This window comes from Odontesthes bonariensis, chromosome 6 (assembly GCF_027942865.1).
Source record: "Odontesthes bonariensis isolate fOdoBon6 chromosome 6, fOdoBon6.hap1, whole genome shotgun sequence".
NCBI classification, from domain to species: Eukaryota; Metazoa; Chordata; class Actinopteri; order Atheriniformes; family Atherinopsidae; genus Odontesthes; species Odontesthes bonariensis.
In genome coordinates, this window is record NC_134511.1 from 10,555,544 (window position 1) to 10,577,225 (window position 21,682).

Genomic DNA, 21,682 nt, shown 5'->3' on the forward strand with positions numbered 1-21,682 from the left:
GCCTGGCAACGCCATCCGACGTACTTCCGCCCAAAGATTTTGGCTCCGCACATAGTCTGGCCAAATCCCCCTACCTCTGTTCGCTCAGTGTTTTGCCAATCAGCAAACAGTTGCGAGTGGTGACGCAGAACTCACGGGCGGAGTCCATTGTAGTCCATATAATTGTAGTTCAACCGCAGCGGAAATAAACATGGTGACGGAAGAACGCTAGAAGCTATCCATGAAGTTGTCTCAACTCTGGAGAGCATTACACAATTAAAACGAGAGCAAGAGGAATACCTCGTCAATTTTGTTAGTGGCAAGGATGTCGTAGCTCTCCTTCCAACTGGCTTTGGGAAAAGTTTGATTTATCAAATGGTACCGGTATAATGAAAGCGGATGTGGGAACCGTGATTCGCGAGCTAGAGCCTCGCGAGAGCAAGCATGAACCTCGGCGCATAACCTACGTCCTTTCTAAACATTACTGATTGGTTAAGGGAACTCCAATGAATTTAAGTTGCTGAGTAAGGTCCCACCCTCCATGGAAACGGATTCCTCTTGGGTTTTCCCAGACTGTTTGACGGAGTCAACAGTCGGCTTTCGCCCAGGCTACAGAACACCTGCTTTCTTAGGAAATTGACCAAAACAGAAAACTTTTAAATCAACCACCTTTGAGGAACTTAGCGTTCCTGATGCTCATCAGGGTGGAAAAAAAATTATAAAAGCATCTCTAAAGAGTTTGAACCACCTCAATTCACACATTGTGTTCAATTGGAGGAGATTTTAGATCGTCGCCACCCTCCACTGGAGATTGTTTAAGATCACACGGACAAACCAGAGGACTGTTAAGATCAGAGAGCTGGAAAAGCCCAGCACAGGAAACCTCTTTGTAAAACATGGTGGTGGTATCATGGTTTGTTGCCTCATGGTCAGGATGATAAAACGATGCACTCTGGGTCATACCAGTAAGGTTTAGAAGAAAAGTGTATCAACATAAAGTGGGTCATGCTGAAAGATGACACCAAATACACAAGTTGTTCTACTAAAGAATAAAGTTAATGTTTTGGAATCCTAACCATAGCACTTTGTTACCGTCACTTACTAAGCTTAAAGAGGCCGTTATCAATAATACCGTGTGAGACCCCAGAAAGCACCGTGTCAAAAAACGACTTACGGAACAAACAAAATATTGTTGAGGCCGCTTGTAAATATGAACATTGTTCTGCAGAAGCACGAGTCTGAATACAGAAGTAGTGTTTTACAGCTTTAATTGATCACAGTAAAAGTAGAAAATAAAACAAAAATCATTTACAATGACCAAAGCAAGTGTTAACGAAATCACTTAGAGTAGCATACACATATTTACAAACAGACAAAAACACTCAACTACAATTTTAAAGACAATAAAGTGGCGTTAAAAAACAGCCAACTTCCAGCGCCACTTCCCTAAAAACGAGGGTTTCTCCTCGTGAAACATGGCAGAATCTCCTGTCAATGCGTCACTGCGACCGAAGCCTCATCCATCGTCTCCAGCCGAACTACTGCAGCAAAAAACAAAGAAACCCAGAAACTTTGTGGTGCTAGGACACCAGGCTGCGTTCAAACCAGCGGGTAACTGGCCGCTGTCGCAATTCCACAGTGGTTCTTTCTGTCTTTAGCCATGTAGATGTAGCCTTTGTCGCCCCAATTTTCACTCCAGCTGCAGGGAGACGAACAAGCCGTCAGGAAATCATTTTAACAAAGATGACAGCATTGTTGGATTTAAATAAACTTGCAGTCTGACTGACCTGTTCTTGACGATCCAGTATTTTTTGCCGTCCACGTCCTGTCCCTCGAAGCCGTAACCCACCACCAGCACGCCGTGGTCCAGCTCCTCGCTGCTGCACTCCTTCTCATAGTAGATTCCTGAAACACGCCAAGAACGGTGTCAAGTTGGGCACAAACGGGTTCTTAACACAATCCCAAAGTTGAAGCTCGGCAGCCAAAGAAAGAGCCAATACTTAGACTTATAACCAAGACTTAGAAATGGACTCAACAACCTTGAGTCTATTCAGAGCGATTCATTGTTTTACAGTTAAAAACGTGTTTCAAAGCACTGACCTGATTGGTAGAATTGGAAAGACTCATGACCGGCATCAATAGCAACAGAAACTGGCCCCACAGAAGCCACAGCCTTCATCAGGGCGTGCTCCTTGCCGCTGGGAACGTCAACGAACCCGGTGTCGTTGGCAGCACTGAATTTGGGGTCGTAGTGACACGGCTGGTCGTCCTGAAAGATTATTATGGTAATTAACAATAAACCATGATGAACTGTACTGAGACCATTTAACAGGCTGAAATATAATTTAACTTTTGAGATACGTACGGTTCCCTTGTAGGGGTAGGCGTCCTCAGAGTCCAGACCACCGTTGTCCTTGACATACTGGAAAGCCTGGTCCATCAGACCGCCGTTGCAACCCTCGTTGCCCTCAGGTCTGGAACAGTCCACCAGGTTCTGCTCGCTTAGCGACACCAGTGTGCCGGTCTTTCTGAACTCTTGGCCCTCCAGAGCACCGGTGGTGCTGAACGCCCAGCAGGAGCCGCACTGACCCTGAAGAGAGCAGCAACGCACACGGTGTCAGGACGAGGTGACGAATAAACACAACCTGCAGAGTTTACAGCAACTCTGCGAGACCATTAGAACGAACTATTTCACAAAGTAAAAGCAGTCCTAAATCTTTCAGCATTTGTAAAAACTTTGACCAGTTTGGAACAGTGAGTTTAGGAAGTACTTGGGTTCTTAAATGCAGACGACAGCAGCAGCTCAGTTTGGTTTGAAATAAAAAATGTTGTTGTTTGCATTCAATGATTTAACCTCATGTCCAAACACTGTTGTCAACCCTTGAAAGCCGTTGTATCTTATAGCCCTCCCATTTGGGCTCCATATTCCAGCACTCTATGCTATGCTAATGTCTGTGCTAATGCTTGCTGCACCACGGCCTGGTTTAGAGTGAGCTGGTTGGACCGGTTTCATTTTACAGTGTTAATGTATGTCGAGGGGGGCGGAGAGAACAAACTGTGCACTCCGGAGAGGGAGGGCGAGGAAAAGAGTGTAGGACACAGATAATAAAAACAACCCTCAAGTGGCCAACTTATCTCTGTTTGTGCAAAACATTTACTTCAGAGGACAGAGTCCTCCAATTCCTCACATAAGAACATTTCTAATGGCAAAGCTGCATGTGACATCGTGTTTACAGAACGGCAGCAACAGCTGACTTTAGGCCGTGCCTTCCCATCTGTAATGTCAACTATAAATAAAGATCTTTCTGGTGACATACTGTGCTGAAAGAAACCGAGAAACTTTTTATTTTTATAACCAATAAGGTGCTTCCGACTCACTTCAAAGTCTTGGAAATTTAAACAATTTGCTGAGCAACAAAATGCATTTACCCATGTCCTTATAACATTTGGGAAAACTATAGAAGATACATTTAGATGTTAAATCTTTTTCACCATTTAACCTCATGAGTCTAAAAACAACTTAAACACATTGACCAAGAGATCCTGGAAGTTATAAGAGGTGCTTCTTACCTGGTCCTTAACAGGAGTGACGTATCCCTTTTCCCTCCAGTCAATAGCACGAGGGGCTTCCAGGAAGTTGGGCTCCATAAACAGGGATCCCTTAAACTTTCTCTCCGTTTTGTGCTTGTAGCCGTTCATAATCTGCCTGAACTCCTCGTGAGTCTGTGGGAAGAATAATCAGTGAGTAAGTGACACTGTAGGTGTGGAATTAATGATTCTGTTGAGGAGAAAAAAAACAAAAAAGCAAACTTGTTGCAGTGTTTATTCATTTTAAAATGGCAATCTACAGGAGTTTTGTTCATTCTAGCACATAAATTCATAACTGTCCTCATGTCCTACCAAAAACGTCAGTCGTTTCACTCAACCAAATGTAGACCCTTTTTATTGTGTCACGTTTTAAGTGATATGCCACTTATCAGCACAATTTCCATGATTGCCACATCGGTGCAATAACTGATAAGTTCCAGCGTATTGAAACTGCGGTCTTACCATGTCCCCAAAGTGGTTCATGCCCAGGCTGTAGGAGTGCTTGCCCATGGAGTGCTCCAGGTTGTGCAGCTCAATCTTCTTCAGGTTCTTCTCCCACACCAGTCGCCTCCAGCCCTCCTCTTTCTACAGGAAGAAAAATAAAAGAAATGTTCAAATGGGTCTGCAAGGGTGGGGCAGCTTCAGACAGAAACAATTAAAAAAAAAAAAAAACAGACTGCATCACCTCATGGTAGTTTCTGTTGTGCCAGCTCTTCCACAGGTTCCAGTGTTGATCCAGCTGAGGGTCCATACTGGGGGCTGATAGGGCTGCACTCAGGCACACGGCTAGCAGAGCTAGAGGCAGCATTGTTGTGGCTACTGCAAAACAAGTAAACAACACGTCAGGGATCATATTTCCAAAGGGGCTGTATATGGAGGCCGGGAACTCATATGGGAACCATTACAAGGATGTCATTTCCCGCACGAAATGCTTTTTTACATGATTCTCTATCCCGATGCTTGCGCAGTAAAACATGTCCACTACCATGATTCATACAGAGATCCGCAATAAAGCTGCAAAGCTCATAGCAGGCGGTGCAGTCATGTCCAGAACTGGGTCAACACTTCAGCCTAACGTGGCATTTAAACCCAAATGATTCTCTTTGGACACATTTGTGCCGATTCTTTTCCGAATGATTTCCTGCTCTGTAGGAGTGGATCTTGGCCAGATCCCAACGAAGCAGCGATCCTGCTTTTTTTTTTTTTTTTTTTGGTGTTGTTATGTGTCTAGTCACGGGATCTCCAGCCTCTGCCGAGAGCCAACACCAGCACCGAAACTACGACCAGGAAAACGAAAAGAAAACCAAAAGGTTTCCCGGTAAAGCTCGGCCAGCGGGCTACTCCATTTGAGCCACAGCTGGCCGATGTAACCATTTTTCTTTATTTTAAGCGAAGGGAGGAAACCAACAATGGCTGCTCCTTCGACAACGAAGGAGAGAAGACTATGACAAAGGCAGCCGAATTAAACAATATGACTCAGGTTAAAGGATAACTACGAAAACTCAAGCATTTTAGGTAAATTAAAAGTTTTTAGTTGAGACCTTAATTAAAATCAGACTGTTTCAAACAGACACTGGTCTGCTGGTTATTCAATGGGGTGAAATTACGAAATATAATCCCGAGGAGACAAAAGTAGTCAACAGCTTTTCCCTGCATAACTGAACGAAGACTTAGATATTTAAAAACAGAAAACACAATATACGTTTACACTTACTGTAAGTAGTTCGTTGGTGAGGAGGGAGAAGCAAAATGTTGTACTGAGAAGCCGGGGTACACAAAGTTTATAAAGGCCAGAGTGGCTGCCGGAGCGTTGTGTCCAACTCTCTGATTGGTCAGCTCCTTGTTTGTTACCATGGAGCTCCCGCCCCTTCCCTGATGTCATCATGGAAGCACGTGATTCCCTCTCCCTGGAATGGTGTCGATAAAAGTACAATCTTGTTGCTGTTTTTTTGAGGATTGTATCTGCTGAAACAGCTGATTGATTGATTAATGTCTGTTTGTTTCAATCATTTTTATGTAAAGGACTCACTGATATCGAATCAAAATTACATACAGTGTAATATAGCAACATGATGATTAGTGCTCATGATTAGGACTCAAATAAACATTTAGATTTGCAAACTTCAGTTTGAACACAGAAATGTATGTTCGGTAAAGTATCACATTATCTGGAAATGGTTATGACCATTGTTCCAGGAAATACCAAGATAAAGGCGAGTGAATCACGACTCCACAAAACAAACAATCTGGATAGTGACTGCATGTTTTCTTTGAGAATAAATAAAGTTCTTGGACCAGTGTTTCTTATCATCTTTAAAAGTGACAATGAACATACTGCTGTGAAAAAGTATGTCTAAAGTATATCAGCCTGTAAAAGAATGAACAAGTCGGTTTACACACATTCATACAAGAAAGTTAGTATAATTCAGACAATACACAGAAGTCAGGTTAGTACAGGGATTGAACTGGTTTGTTTGAGTAGCCTGGTTTCGTGTCCCCTTGTAAATGTACACATAATCTGACACTAATACCTTAAAGACTGTTGTGTACTGGAGAGTTACACAGCAAAGGCAGGTATGCAAACAATACAGATCAACATTATTGACTTTATGGACTCAATGGAGTCTGAGAGAGCCTGAGATTGTATTGATTACTGATCAGCTGCCTGAGTTTGAGCCTCCGGTCAATCATTTCTCGTTGGCCTTTCCGAGAGCGATTTATTAAACTGATCTACTAATCTGCAGCTCCAAATCAATTTAGTTTATACTCAACTAGAACTCAAGCAGGTGAGCACTTAGTTTGATTTTTAGGTTCAAGTTAAACCACAAAATGTTGCTGTTAAAAAAGCTTGATCATGCCGTGGACCATCAGTTCAGATAAACTATTCCCACCCAGGTTTAGTGCTCAATGCACCCATTTCAGGTGCCGTTTACTCTGTAGAGAAGATAACACCGAGAATGAAACCTCATAGCGCACAACTGCTGTAAGAGTCAAGTTAGGAATAGAAAATAAGACAACAAGCTGGACTGTTTGCATTACTTTTGTAATGTATTTTCTTTCTCACGTGTTCGACTCAACAGCCTGACAACAACTGCATTTAACATGTAGGACGTGTAATAAAATCAGAAACGCTTCATGTGTTCATCACAGCGGAGCTTCTAAGAACTTCCTGCAAATCAAAGTCAGAGTTACGGTAATCAATGCTGATGCTCATGTGACTGATGTGGTTGAGAAACTTTGACCAGCCTAAGCTGTTTACACAGTCAGGATCAAAACGCCTGTTTTTGTTGTTTTGCTTCTTATTTGTGATGATATGAGATGCACTTACTCACCATAAATAAGCACAATTGTGCAGTACTTCATTAGACTCTAACGCGCTACAGTCTTTTTGTCCTACAGTCCTACATTTTTACTGAAGTTGGCAATTAGTTCACAGAGACTTAAGTCCAGACATTGACCTCTACTCAGTACATTGAGTATTTAAACTTTTTTTTTTTTTTTTTAACCCCAAAGGCCCAAAGTGTTTGTGTCTCTATTGCATCAGGCTGTAACATGCTTTCAACCTGGGAATGGTCAGTGGTCAGCCTGACCAGCTTGGGATGAAAAGACAAATATTTTCTCTAGATTAGGAACAATAAGGAATTTTATACTTAGAATGTGTTCTTCCTGCATTACAACAACCCCAAATATATCAACTGAGGCTATGGCTTTTTCTTTTTTTTTAATATAATCAAAAGGTGCTGTTAGGTGAATTGTCCCCTTTTATTTTCAGTCTGTATGCTAAATGAGTTTGCTGCTGGCAGTCGTTTTATGTTACCTGCACAGATCAGAAAGAGGTTTCTGTCTCTATATTGGAAGTGCATTTCCCAAAAGGCTAAGCAGCCTAATAATACTGGAACCAGCCAGTTGACTACACAGCACACATATGCATTACAGCACAAAACATCACCAGTCATCTAACGTGATGACATGATTCATCGGTCTATGTTGCGTTTAAGCCGTCACATGAAGGAAAAGCCTGATGTTCCCAAACCTCCTTAACACAAGGTTGTGGTTAAACTTAACATGGCATCATACTTTACACAAGCCTAAAAATGTACATTCTTTCTTTGCATTTTTATCTGCTGCTGAGGACAGCAGATGTGTGAGTGGATTATGTTGTGCAAGCAGGGTGTCACACGGCAATCATTGACTGAGCATTCTCTGACTGAAACCCATCTCTTAAAGCAATCTAAAAAAATAAAAAAAAAAGATAGCTGCTATTGTTTTTTCCATGTGGATTGAAGACTATCAGCAAAGCTGGAGTCAACATGTTAATAATTTGTTTAGAAACATTCACAGAAACTGATCAGAAAACTCTGACATTAAGAAGAATGTAAACAAACTCGAGCTGCAGCGTTAGAATAATTTAGGCTAACAAGCTAGTGTTAGCTATTAGCAGGCTAACATTGCTACTACATTTTTTCTAAGATGCTAATAAGCTGACTTTTCCTGGCAGTCTGACTAAAAGTGTAGACTTTTAGTTTTAAAATTGTGTGGACGCATTAAAACATATTGGAAATAATCACATTAAAAATGTGGATGTTTTGGTGTTTTTTGTTTTGGCCAAAGGGGGCTTATGTTAACTTAGATGATATATTGAGATCATGCATTTAGATTTTCTTTTGTTAAGAGATAGGTTGTACATATACATATATATAGTGATATTTGGCAACAACCTATTTTATTTAATTTTTTTAACGAGTTTAATTTTAATTTACTTTTTACATGGCCTACAAACATTTTTTTAATTTTGGTTGTGCTTCATGAGAAATTTACACTTTTTGAATAAACAATCTGTCGAAGCCATGAATGTTTCGGAGTTGATGCTTAGTAACAGTTTGCAGTATTGCAGTGTAAGGCACTTCTGCATTTCTGTCATGTCTGAGGCCTGGTGACGATGCACATTTTTATATATAAACACACAATCTACATCATTTAGGCACTGCTTATCAATACATTAGTTTGTGAATCCACAGATTCCCCTTCCTCTAGACGACAAGCGTTTAGGGTTTAACTTGCCACATGTCTGCACCTCTAGTGTAGGTATTCTGTTGCCTTTAAACTTCCTCATGTACTGTATACCGACAATAATGAAACTTCTATAAAAGTTTGTCATTTAAATCAGACGTCTGTAAATCAGAGAATGTGATTATTTTCACTCTCACAGCTTTGCGGCTTCAGATTGTATCTATGTTTCAAACTGATAACATGTCAAAATGTATCTGTATTTACACAACATTTACTGCAAGTCGAGACTCTTATTCCAACTGAACACATAAGTTTACCTGTATGTTCAAGCAGATCAGAGACCACATCCTAAAGTGTATCACACATACAGAACCTTTTCTGAAGGTGTTGTGCTTTTTTTTGGTATAACAACCATAATTCAAAGTACATTAAAATCACGCAGCCCATCTAAATCATGCTCACTAAGGGAAATTGTTAGCAGATCTAATTAACCAAATCATCTCTCGCTGTTCTCAGGAATTCACTCGACAAGTTCAAACAGCATTCTTCTTGCTCCAATAATCTCACAATGTAAACGCTCCTAAGTGACACAGCAGTTGGGACAAGCTGAGACAAATCAAGCGCACCTCAGGCGGCAGACAGGTCACCGTCATGTGAGTGCGTGGGTGGGTCGGTGTACCGCTGACGTCTGTGCAGTTCCAGATCCACAATGAACCCGGGGAAGTGTAAATAACAGCGTGGAATCTGGAGAGGAGAAAGTCTTCCCCCACTGTCCTGATTTCACAAAGTTTTGAACTCGTCTGATCTCGTACGATTCTGCTGAATCAGTCTGTTGTGATAACAAGAAATAAATAAGCTTTATTAAAAGGTTCTTAGGTATTTCATTTCTCCTTATTAAAACAAAAAAACATAAGAAATGTGCCTGTGGGATTATATAATTCACCAATTTATAAAAATTTCAGTTTTTCAGTAAAAGAAAAATATGCGAATGGGGAATTGTATCGTTTGTTATTTTTTCTTCTTTGGTGAAAACAATAATGAAACGTAAGCACCACACACTTCAGAATCCTCAATGCAAGTCACTTAGTGTTCAGAAAAAAAAAAACCAGCATTGTGCGAATAGGTGAAACATAGCTTTCAATGTAAAGTTCTGTGGCCAACAGGGCTCGAAAGCGCTTTAAAATGCATTTATTTACCTTTTCTGCCGTTTGCGACAAGTTCAGATCCATTTTCTTTCCAAAGAGTAGCAGATAGATGCTCCTTAAAGTCATTTTGTGGAAGTTTTGATACTCCGCTTGGGATTATTAATGTCTAAAATAAATAGAAAATGATCTGTACTGCTCATTAGGAACCATCACCTGTATAGCTTCAATTAGGAGAGAGACAATGGTATTAGGTAAAGAATTTATTATAAAATGTATTACACTATAAAGTGTCAGAAGTACTAAGAACATAACATGGCATTCCCAGACATGCTAAAAGAAAGTGACATAAATAGCAACAAAAAGACTTGTGCAATGCGGCGATTAGACTGGAGTCTCTGAGGGGGAAATTCACCTAAAGTTCATTTCTCCTCAAACAGAAATGTCTTCAACTGTTCTTTAAAGCGTCCGTTTCAGTCGACTCGCAGTCGGAATCTTCCGGGGAAAATAGACACAGACAAACTTGATAATATTATAGATATTCTCAGCTTTTACAACAAACATGTGCCGTGTTTTCTGAAACAGAAACGGACAATCTTCACTTCCCTTTCCAAAACATCACATCCCGGTTTGTATTCTGTACAAGGCAAATAACAGAGGAATGAACCAGTGCGTTTTAGACACGCAATGTTGGCAAATGATTACACAAAACTTCAACACAGGCTTAAAAAAAAGAAAAAAGAAAAAGAAAAACAAGACGATAAAATCTTGTTTCTGACCAGTTTGGAACATTTCACCAACTCATGTTTTTGTACACACTCTTAAACTCTTTGATTTGTTTTTACTTGTCACTATTTTCTTAGGAAACATGTGTATTACATTCATTCTGCCTCAACATATTTGGGCCAAAAACCACGAGAGCTTACAAAGAGCAGAAAAGTGAGGGTGACGTGGAAACGGGCCTCGAGTTTATTTACATCACAGCTCGAATTCTGCTGTGTCGATTGGCAAATTCAGGCCGAGACAAAACCAGCTTTAAAAAAAAAAGTCTTGTTTAACTCTGAACAGATGGTAACACTGGAGGAAGTGAAGCACACAGGAAATACTGCACTCTGGCACAGAGCTCATCGTGTACAAACTGTCCTGAAAAAGGCCCTTTACATCCTTAAATTCGACCCTTTTGGGAATAAAAGACTCATCTCAACATCAACAAACCGTGAAAAATGTTCATTTTTTCCGGTGCCATGTGAGAGCACAAACATTATAAAATACCACCTTAAGAAAAGTGTAAATTTGTCTTTCAGCAGCACTTTGGGCTTTTTTTTCGCCCGCTCATGCACACCAGCTTCACTCCATCTCTGCTTTAGTTGAGCGGGCCGGGCTTCATGTTGTAAAAAGACAAAGTGAAAGAAGATGTGAAGCCACGCGTGGCTGAACAACACTGACAGCGATACTGAAAGAAGCTCAAATTTAGCTTGTCGATGCCACTGTGCAAAAAAAAACCTGACACTGCGGACGACGGCGGCTCGGGTGTCGATGTGGACGACCCGCTGGGGAGGACTGCTGCAAACTGGCTGCTCAGTGCGTGCTCACTGAAGTCTTTTGAGCTTGGTAGAAAAGATTAGAAATCATCCAAATTACAAAAAAAATCCCCTCGGCTTATGGCGGGACTTTCTATTAAAAGTTTGAATCAGAAAACAAACTCAACCCTGTCTGCCACCCTGATTGTGAACATCAGCCGCTCTGGAGTGGGTCAGATTGCTTGCAGAGAGGATGTGTAGGAGCTGCACGGAACACCTTTCATGAAGACAACGCAAAGGAAAACCTAACCGACGTTCCCTTTGTGGAAGTGAAAACATCTAGAGAAACCGTTTGGTTTACAGGTCCCAAAGTTTCCTCCATTTTTGTTTGGGAGAGCATTTAGACGCTGTCCAATTGCCTGTAAAAACATGTGCTGAAGCCAAAGATGATGCAGATCTCCTCCATTTTATCCAGCCAACAAGATTTGAGCAGTTTGGTTAGGATAACCGTTTAAATTCGGTCTAAATTTTCTCCGACTACATTAAAAGGTCGAGTGCGTAGTCTGTGGTGACATCTAGAGGCATAAACCTAAAACCCCTCCTCGTCATCACTCTCTTCAAAAAAACCAAAACAGGATTTAGAGCAACATAAGCTCTAAAAACCTGAATTCTGCATTTCTGCTGATGGCTTTAAATGTTACTCACAGGAAATTGAACTAAATCAGAGTGCAGCCTGGGAAAAATGAGTGTGAAGGTTGTATCTTCAGATAAAACTGCCTGTCCCTAATGAGGATGCTTTCTTTATACATACAAAGACACACCATAGAATGATCACAATGTTAGCTTCGCTGTTGGCTGCCAGAGAGAGGTGAGGCTGGGGGATGAGACCGAGAAAAGTCTGAGATAATCCGAAAAACTTTAAGGCTCGACACGAGACAGAAACTGTACTGAAGGAGAGCAGCATCATGCATTTTGTTCAGGGTTTAATTTAAATCAGATTTAAGATCACTGGGAAATTATGGGACTAAAAAAAAACAGTATCAGAAACCCAATCAGTTGTGTTGTTGGATGGATGAATAAATCCTGATCATACACCAATTAAACACAAATGGAATGGTTTCCCTTCGACTCACCACTCAGGTGAACATATAGAACTGAACACATTCTCCTGCTCGACTCTAACATACAGCTTTGAGTTCGCTTTTTTTGGAGTAAAATTCAGGTTTCAAAAGCTTAGTGTCCCGTGTTGAACCTAAAAATGGGCGTTTTTTTTTCTTCAGTTCCTTGAAATTTGTTTTACTTTTCAACAAGGCACAGTTCTTCAAAACGTGTGGAAAGAACCACTGTCATAATAACAAGACTGTTTGTGCTTTTAGGGAGGTAGAAGGCCACGAAGCCACAAAAAAAATGCTGTTAATTCATCAAACACAAAGAAGAACAACCCAAACTAATCAGAAACTACAAGAGAGACGATACTAAATGTAACTGATGGAGGGAGACAGTGAAGGCAGCCTCCGACACACACAGACACATTTTAAAGAGGTCCAAACAATGAGGCTGCCATATTTACGCTTTGTCCCTTCCTTCATACGGAGATTATAAGATTGAACTTTTCCAATTTTCCTGCCTGTTGGCTGTAAGACGAGTGAGACGAGTGTGCGGCAGAGCCGGAGGGATATTAAGAAGTAGCACGACGATATTAGGGAGAGAATAAAAACAAAGGATTCCTCTTTGGAGATGGGGACGTTCAGTTCTTTCACAACATTCAAAGTGGAGGGAAAAGTTGGCCGAACAGGGCTGAAGACCACAAACGCAAACATCTGGTTCACACGCCAACACAATGGAGTGATTAAAGAGCGAGCAGCTGGACTCGGGTAACGATTGCACTTCATGTTCATTCACTCAGGTCCGAGTCTGTCCAGTTTACGGGGAAATGTCACATCAGAGTGACGTTTGGCACTGAGTGCACCCTCAGCGGGATATGACGGAGCTGATGGAGTTGTATGATGTGCCACCGTTGCAGGCGGGGGGGTAGCTGTTAGGAGCCCCGCTCACAGCCTCCATGTTGACCCTAAAAACAGGCGAGGCCTTGAGGAGGAAGTCTGCCGCATCTCGGCGGCCGAGCTCCCTCAGCTTGGTCATCAGCACGCCCACCGTGCTGTCCGCCCGCCCGCTCCACTCCTGCAGCAGCGCCGCGGTCGGGCTGGGCTGCAGCTCCGTCTGCTGGGGGTCCGGCTCCGGGACGCCGTTTGGAGTCCCGTTGCTGTGTTTGGCCACCAAGTCCGTGAGGCTGAGGTTCATGGCCAGCAGGCACCAATCTTTCCCCAGAGCGTCCGGGGGGTCCAGCATGCGACAGAGCTTCCTGCGAGCTAACAGGGGCACGTCTGATATGTGGATGTCCGTTCCCAGAATCCCTTGCTGGTAAACCTCAGCGCAGCCGAAAGTCAGGATGCTGCTGAAGCTCTCCCGGTAGCCGCCCATGGTGTTGGTGAGCGAGCTCTCCCGCTGCACTTGAGCGCGGAAGAAATCTTTGGGTTGGTAGACCATGATGGGGGCGTGGTGCTCCCGCAGCTGCTGAGGACTCAGGTAGTATCTGGCTGTGAGCAGTCCGGGGAGCGTGGAGGTCAGCAGGTTCTCTGTGATGCTGCAGATGGTGTCCAACAGGGTGTAGCACTTGGCACGCTCCGACTCATGGCCGCGCACCTGAATCTCCATGCCCTGTCCGTGGTTGACCAGCAGGATCACGGCCTCCACTCCCGCCTGGCTCACTTTGGCTCCGTTGGTCCACAGGTGGATGTCTCCGTCAATATCCTCGCCGCCCTCCTCCTCGGGCTTCTGCTGGTGGCTCCAACGACACAAGTTCACCTGCAGCTTGTGAAACAGGCCGCAGGGGAAAGGAGTCAGGTGTTCCGCAGGGACCAGACGGACCCCTCCGTAGATCAGAGACTCCTCCTCCTCCTCAGTCCAGGAACGGTGGAGGCCGTTCGTTTTGATGAGGGCAGGGATGTCCACCATGGTGGGGTTGGTGATGTCTCGGGCACAGACGTCCATGGCATCTAGGATCTGCAGCAGCTCCTCCACGTCGCTCTCAGGAGCCAAAGCCTGCACCTCCTCCAGCCTGTAGCGCCCCCTGTAGTGGTGGATGGCCTTAGGGGTCTCCACACAGAGCAGCTTGCCGAGGATGTTGGTGCAGAGCCAGCGAGGCTCCAGCAGGACGACGTCCTGCACCGTCTCACTCTGCATGATGTTGATCTGTGGATGGACACAAGAAACAAGTCAAAGGCAGTGTCAGGGAAGAGCTGTGCGTGGCAGAACAAATGTGAGGAGCGTTAATAACAGCTGGTCACACACATCCTTCCCATGGCTGCACTAACACTCACCTCCCCCATGCTGTGAAGCTGCAGGGCCAGCGTGCGGAGGTGATCCTGGCTGACCAGCGGGTTGATCTGCTCCTGGACGTCGCTGACAAACTGCTGCCATGACGTGAGCTGGTTGGGTCCACTCAGCTTCCTCCAAGCCGGCAGAGTGGCCAACAAACGCTCCGACAGCTGCGTCATTGGGCTGCACCTCTGCAGAGGTGGAGAAGGGGAAAGTATTGTGTCAGTCATTTACTTTATACCAGTGATACTCACTATTTCTTTCACAAGAGCCACATTGACAGAGCAAAATCAAGGGAAGAGCCACTTTTACGACAACATACTAAGTCCCCTTTTTGCAAATATGCATTTCTACATATAAAACATCCCACAAAAAAAGAAACACAGCCAATACATTTTCAATTAAGACCACATTTGAGTGGAAGCTGGCATGCATGTCCTATACTTTCTTCATGTTGTATTTGTAGTTTGTTGTTGTAATCATAGTGAGACATTCAAGATGAGCATGTTTTTTGTGCTGGTTTTTGCCATTTTTTAATTAAAAACCGATCCATTGTGCCTGCAAGGAGCTATCGTGCACTGCGGTCAAGTGTGAGGGTGGTTTAAGCGGCCTGTGTTGCCAGGTTTAACACAGCCCCCTTTAGGAAACACCATTAAGCCTTAATTAATACTTAATACTAGAAAAACGCAAACTTAATAAAAATACTTAATACTGTGCGGTATCTGCTGTATGTTATTTTAAAAAATGTATTGTTATTGTTACCATATTATTGTTATAAGCTACTATGCGAGTGTGAGCCGCCAATTAAAGCTTGGGGAGCCACGTAATGAGTATCTCTGCTGTAGATTAAGATTTAATTTATCCCTTTCATTTGACATAACTTGACACAAGAGAGAAAAAATATTGAGTAGGAATAATCTTAGTTCCTTCCTACATACAATAAACTCACAAGTTTCTTAAGCAATCTGAGTTACATTTGGATTTAACAACTGCATTGTGTGCACATGTTCTTTGAGCAATCCTAAAATCAGTGGTTTGGAAAACAGAGAAACAGCTCTGTAATACTCACAGAGATGATGTCGGTGCGAAGCTCCTGCAGGTGATTCCTCAGTAACTTCATGTCTCTGGAGTTTGAGGCTCCGGAGTCCATCACGTACAATTTGTCACTGACCTCTAAGTCGTTCCCAAACCTGAGAACAAGCAAAGATTCATGTTCAAACACAATGTTTCCAGAGGCTTTAACAGCAATCCAGGAGCAAGAAAGGATCCATTCTGAGCTCCATTTTCACGGGACATTTTGAACTGCCAAACACAGCTATTGTCTTGGTACCGGCCGGGCTGTGATTCTAAAGTGTGCAGCTGTGACTGCCAATAGTTGGAAATAAATGCCTGTCATGAGTGACAAAAGAGGAAACAACTAACTGAATCAGTAGTCAAGCGCATAACATGAATTTGGGGGGAAAAAAAAGGGATATTGTGTAAATAGTAAATCAAATGATGAAGTCTCCTAAACCAATAATTTATTCACTATAGAACATAAAAAACTATGTTTTTCTACTATTTTATGAACATAATCAGCTCATCTTGAAATTGATGGCATCTCAAAAAGGTTGGCACAGGTTTTTGTTGTCAGGACAACCACAGAACAGTTTTCCTCCTCACCTCAGTCCTCTTTAAATGAGCTTTGGCTCAGAGGACAGCAGTGATTCTGGATCATGTTCACATATGGCTTCTTCTTTGCATGATGGAGCTTTAACCTGCATTTGTGCATGAAACAGTGATCTGTGTTCACAGACGATGATTTCTGGAGGTGTTCCTGAGCCCATGCAGTGATTTCCGTCACAGAATGATGCCCGTTTTTAATGCGGTGCTGCCTGAGGGCCCGAAGGTCACCGGTATCCAGAACTGATTATGAGCCCTGCCCTTTGCTAACAGAGATGTCCCCAGATTCCATACATGTTTGGATAATATGTACTGTAGAGATATAATATTCACAGTGTTGAAGTGTCATATTTGTCATGAAATGATAAAAAAAAAAAAAAAAAAAAGTCTCACTTTCAACAGCGTTTTCTTTGTAATATTGGGGTTATTGTAACCGTCATGCACCCTGCAGAAAGTCCTGGTTCATGGAAACTAGGGGTCATACAAAAACACCTAGCTTCTGAAAAGAGAGGGCCAGTAAAATAATTAAAAAGCACTAAAAAACAAACAAAAAAAGGATTTAATAGACTATCAGCTGTACGAATCTTATCCAAATTCTCTCAAAGAAATTTGGTCTTTTAAGGTAGTTTTTAGTTGCATCAGATAATCGATTTAAACTTGTGGCTCAAACCTGAAAATGAGCCGGACGGAGAAGGTATAAAATGTTATCACTCAGCAGCAACATCTGAGGGTCTGGGTCAGAACTATGAGCTTAATGAGCTCAAATTAGTCATTTGATGAATGAAACGTTGAACCACAGAGAGATATCACTGGCAGTGACAGAGAGATGTTACTGAGCCTGGCTTCAGTCAGAGAGAACATAAACCAACAAGATAAAGTTTCAAGGTTTCAGACGAGCGCTTACATAAGCCACATTAAACAGTTGCAGTGATCAGTGATGATCTGCTAGTTTTCAAAACTCAGGAGAAATAAAAGGTTTGATCAAATTATTCCTTATTATTAAAGCACACAAAAACTGGTTGACCAGGAATTGCAACCAAAACAGAATCCACTTCGTGTGCTGTGACGGGATTCCCGACCTGTTCCGGACCTCCTTGAGCAGCGGCCTCTCCTTGTCGTAGATGAACTCTCCAGAGAAAGCTCTGGGGACATCGGCGAGGTCAGCATGGGTCGCTACCAGCACGACTGTGAGAGGTTGCTGAATCCGACCTCCGAAAACTGGACAGAAAATAAAAAAAAGATGTCTTGTCAGATGTCAGGTGAAGATGCTGTGAAAATCTCAAAACTATTCAAAATGTCAATCATAAAACTGCTCAGCTGGAATATTTTGTTCTTGCACGTAAATCTGTTAGAAACCTCAAATATTTTTCATGTTTTGAAGAGAGAATTCACAAGTTGACTGCTAATGCAGTAAAAACAGGGCAGAGGTTGCTCCCTCCCTCACCGATGTTGTCCTGTGGCAAGGTGATGGCCTTCAGCAGGTTCAGCCAGTACGTGATGTGGCCCAGCTGGGTTTCGTACGGCTCCTCGAGGCTGAACAGGACCAGGTGGATTGCCGTGATGTCGTTGGCTGCAAAGTAGTCGTAGGAACAGTGGTACACCGGGTTCCCTGAAAACTCCCACACACTGAAATCCCCCACGCCTACAGAGAGGAATCAGAGACACAAACAACATGCCAATGTTTTACACACTCTGTCACCAGAATAAGAGTTCAACTATAAATGTGCACGCCACAAGAGCCAATCTTCCTGAGTAGTATTTAAGTTTGCCTCTCGCTCACCGTGGATGTTGGCATGCTGGATGTCGACGGCCTTTGTGGCCTGTTCGTCAGCCGTGGACAGAGCGTTGTGGACGGGGGAGAAGACCTCCAGGACGCCTTTGGTGAGGCTGGGCTCAAACATCATGCTGCGACTGCGCACGCTCACATTCTCACAACCCGGGTAAAGGTTGGAGATGCTCACAGACACTGAGGAGGGATGGAAACCATATTAATCACACATGTCAGAGAGGGAAGCTCATTAAGAGCTCCAGTCTTTATGATAACCAGTCCGGTTAAACCAATTTCACTGCTGCACATAATGAATCTGCTCCCCGTCTTCTTCCTTAATGCAGTAAAAGCACACTTTGTAACACAAGAGGGAGCCACTTCATTGCAAGTAAATCCACAATGCAGACAAAACCTTTGGATTTCTCTCACATACAGTAGAACCACACCTCGAGTCCGTTCTGGTCCACGCCGTCTCATCTAACAATAACCATGGCAGCAAATATAAGAAAATATTTAGTTTGAGTGAACCCTGTTCTACACGACTATAAAGATTTCTTCACAAGAAGTCAAGACTGGTGCTTGTTGGTTCGAGTTTGGCTGGATATAGATGAAGCAAACGAGCAGAGTAACATGACGGCGCTCACCACTCACCCCCCTGTCTCACTGTGGACTCGTGTCACATACTGCTGCAGATTTAAAACTGATCATTATCGACTTCAGGCAGACTGAGAGAACAAGAAAAGAGTCTCTTGAACCCCCTTCAGGTCTGACAGATACTACAGATTTCCAGACGGTATAGCAGATGGGATCGGTAACTCTATACGGCTTACGTAACTGACCGTTATCTGAGCGAACATCACATCTGTCTGCGAGGTAATGACTTGGACTACTGCACACAGATGTGTGAATGAGGAGGGCAAATAGAGTGCAGAGCAGAGAAAGACTGAAGACAATGTGCTGGAGTTGGTGCATGTTTACAGTACACTGAACACGTCAGGAAGCCTTAGCACAGACGTGTCGCTGTGCGCAGGACTGACCTCCACAAAAACGCTTCTCTGAAGACCAGAAACAAGAAGAGCGAGACTTTTCGAGCCATAACAGTGGGGTTAATGCTCAGGGTTACTGGCTCAATGTGTGTGCACTCACCGAACAAAAATACAATATATTCATGTTCAGTTTGCTTGACACACAGCTCAGTTTGTTATTCAGAAAATGTTCTAATGAAATTAAACAATTCATGAAGAAATAAGAAGAAAAAAAAAAAGGCATTTGGATAAACTTGATTCCTTTCCCCTAATTTTTAAGATTCAGGTGTTTATCCAGGTTACCGTTGGGTACAAATGAGAATGATCCATTTAATATTTCCATGTATTCAGTCCTCAGAAGCAATGACAAGGTCTGATTTTAAGCTTTTAGAATCAGGAGTGTTTCAGGTGATTAGCTACCGTGTAAAAAAACTGATAACAGTTCTTAAACACAATCAAAAACAATAACATCCACAAGAATAAAATGTTGAGGGGTCTTCTCGGAAACTCCCAGAGAGAAACCTGAAACCTGCTCTCTAAACCTAGAATCCTGCTTTGTACTGCCTGTCCTAAATCTGCCATCATTCATACACCGTCCAAGAACACAGCTCAAAGTTAAGTACTTTACTTCGGGGAACTGACATCTAGCACACCCAAACTGTTCCATTCTGAACTTTTATCCGAGTTCATTTAAAGTCTGGTTAAAGAAACAAGCTTATTTGTGAATTACTTTAAAGTTAATCTTACTTTTTTAACACCAGTGAATTTGTTTGCCCTAAGGCTCCCCCTACAGTGGTGGAATGCACAGCCATACACGTGAATTTGTAGTCATGTTGGAAGGCCACAAGGACACCATCAAAGCCCACAAAAGATATCATGTGACCATAAAGCAAAACTGTGTGGTGCAGGGCTGGAAGCCAAAGTCGTGAACTGCAGTATCTCAAACCCTCTGCAACTCCTCGGCTGTTTCAGTCCCAGGATTATAAGTCAGAATACTTCAAAACAAGTCAGGATCGCATTGTTTTAAGGTTCACATACTTTTATAGTGAAGCTTTTAAAAAAAAAAATCTTTTTCAACTGAAATTTGGTAAATAAATAAATGAAAAACAACTGATGGCTCAACAAATAAAGAAAGCTGTTTACCGTACTTGTCATTTTCGTGGTTTAAAAAAAGCCACCGTGGTGAACCTGAGGAAACAAAAACATCCCAATATTTTGTTAACATCTGCTCTGGACAGTTCAGAGTACGCACCAGCAGGTTTGGAGTTGACGGGAGAGTTGGGGTGGCGGGCCGTGTTGGTCATGCGCGTCCTCCTCCTCCTGAAGAAGCTGCGGAGGATGCCACATTTCAGAGACTCCAGCAGGGTGCTCTTCCCGGCTCCCGAGTGTCCGAACAGCTTTAGCTTGATTCTGGGCTGGATGGTCTGAGTGGGCCGTAGTTGCTGGATGTAGCTCAGTTTGTGGTTGTCCTGATCCCAGAAAAAAAAAATCAAACGACAATAAGAGGATTTTATAAACATTTATCTACTGTAACGCAACCTAGAAACCTGATGGCACTCTTCATGTTATCTGATTTTGTTCACCTGGCAGAACACCTCCAAAGTCATGCTTTTGTTTTGATCATAATAACTTCCAGTGAATATTTGCACAAGGGTTACAGATACCAAACACAGCCCTGAACAAATACTTTAAACACCAAATAACACACAAAAATGGAACTGTAACTTTTTCCAGCTGTTACATGGTTCAGAAATCCAATCCTAATCCACTTTCTATTGAGGTCCATCCTCTTAATGCGATTTAAATGGATCCATCCACTTACCAGTGTGTAAAAAAACAGGACACACACTCGTATACAAACAACAGAAGCCTTTTCCAAAGACAGCTGCCTCCCCTATACCTCACTGTAATTCTGGCAGCTCAACAGAAGACGTTTGTTCACATGTAAGACAGTTTTTTAACTATCCACCAGATGAGTCATACATTAGAAGTGGCCTCCAACACTGTAAGTGGTTGTGTGGGATGTGAAAGGACTTTATACTCCCACATGGGTTATGTTATTGCATTCAATAAATACATTTTCTAATTTCATTAATTGTTATTCAGAGAATACAGCTACTTGCTTCAAAATAAATTTACGATGAACTCAAGATTTTATTTCAAAACTTGGTGAAAAGAACAGGTTGTTTTTTCCCCTTCCTGGTTTTGAGAAGTCACCTTTTCTATCAAATCCTGCATCTATGTGCCAGAGCGTCTTAAATTAGCCCAGCATATGCAGAGGGTGACTGTTTTCACAGTTGCTGCCATCACGTTTTCACGCTCTGTGCTGAATCTCAGCAGGTTTTCTGGATAAATGGATGAGAGGATAAGTCGGATCACTTAGCTTTAGATATAACTGTGACTCGAGTCAGACTGGGAACGATGGCTCTTTAGCCACATACTGAACCCCGATCATTTATTTCAACTGATTAAATATAGATGATTCTTAACAAATATGGCTGAAAGAATCATGATGCTCTGAGACATCTTTAATGCACTGTGAACTCATATATGCACAAGGCTTGTGGGTCAAAGCTAAAAAAATAAATGAGGGGTACCTTCTCTGGACAG

General features: G+C 42.6%; 2 protein-coding genes across 3 annotated transcripts in view; both read right to left on the minus strand.

The window, feature by feature from the left end:
• Positions 1-1,230: 1,230 nt before the first annotated feature.
• ctsla (cathepsin La) lies at positions 1,231-5,391 on the minus strand. The gene is made up of 8 exons (XM_075467312.1): positions 5,282-5,391; positions 4,253-4,386; positions 4,030-4,152; positions 3,550-3,702; positions 2,345-2,569; positions 2,080-2,248; positions 1,767-1,884; positions 1,231-1,678 (listed from the first exon to the last, which is right to left on the minus strand). The coding sequence occupies exons 2-8, from the start codon at positions 4,373-4,375 to the stop codon at positions 1,579-1,581; spliced, it is 1,011 nt and encodes a 336-aa protein (XP_075323427.1). The 5' UTR covers positions 4,376-4,386; positions 5,282-5,391; the 3' UTR covers positions 1,231-1,578.
• Positions 5,392-9,967: 4,576 nt separating this feature from the next.
• Positions 9,968-21,682, minus strand: part of dapk1 (death-associated protein kinase 1) — a 78,761-nt gene continuing 67,046 nt past the window's right edge. For both annotated transcript variants that reach the window (XM_075467308.1, XM_075467309.1), the window contains exons 20-26: positions 20,325-20,541; positions 18,060-18,245; positions 17,724-17,921; positions 17,359-17,497; positions 15,687-15,807; positions 14,620-14,808; positions 9,968-14,491 (exon numbers count right to left, since the gene is read on the minus strand). In XM_075467308.1, the coding sequence (XP_075323423.1) occupies positions 13,211-14,491; positions 14,620-14,808; positions 15,687-15,807; positions 17,359-17,497; positions 17,724-17,921; positions 18,060-18,245; positions 20,325-20,541 (2,331 nt within the window). In that variant the 3' untranslated portion in view covers positions 9,968-13,210. The remainder of the gene's footprint in view (positions 14,492-14,619; positions 14,809-15,686; positions 15,808-17,358; positions 17,498-17,723; positions 17,922-18,059; positions 18,246-20,324; positions 20,542-21,682) is intronic.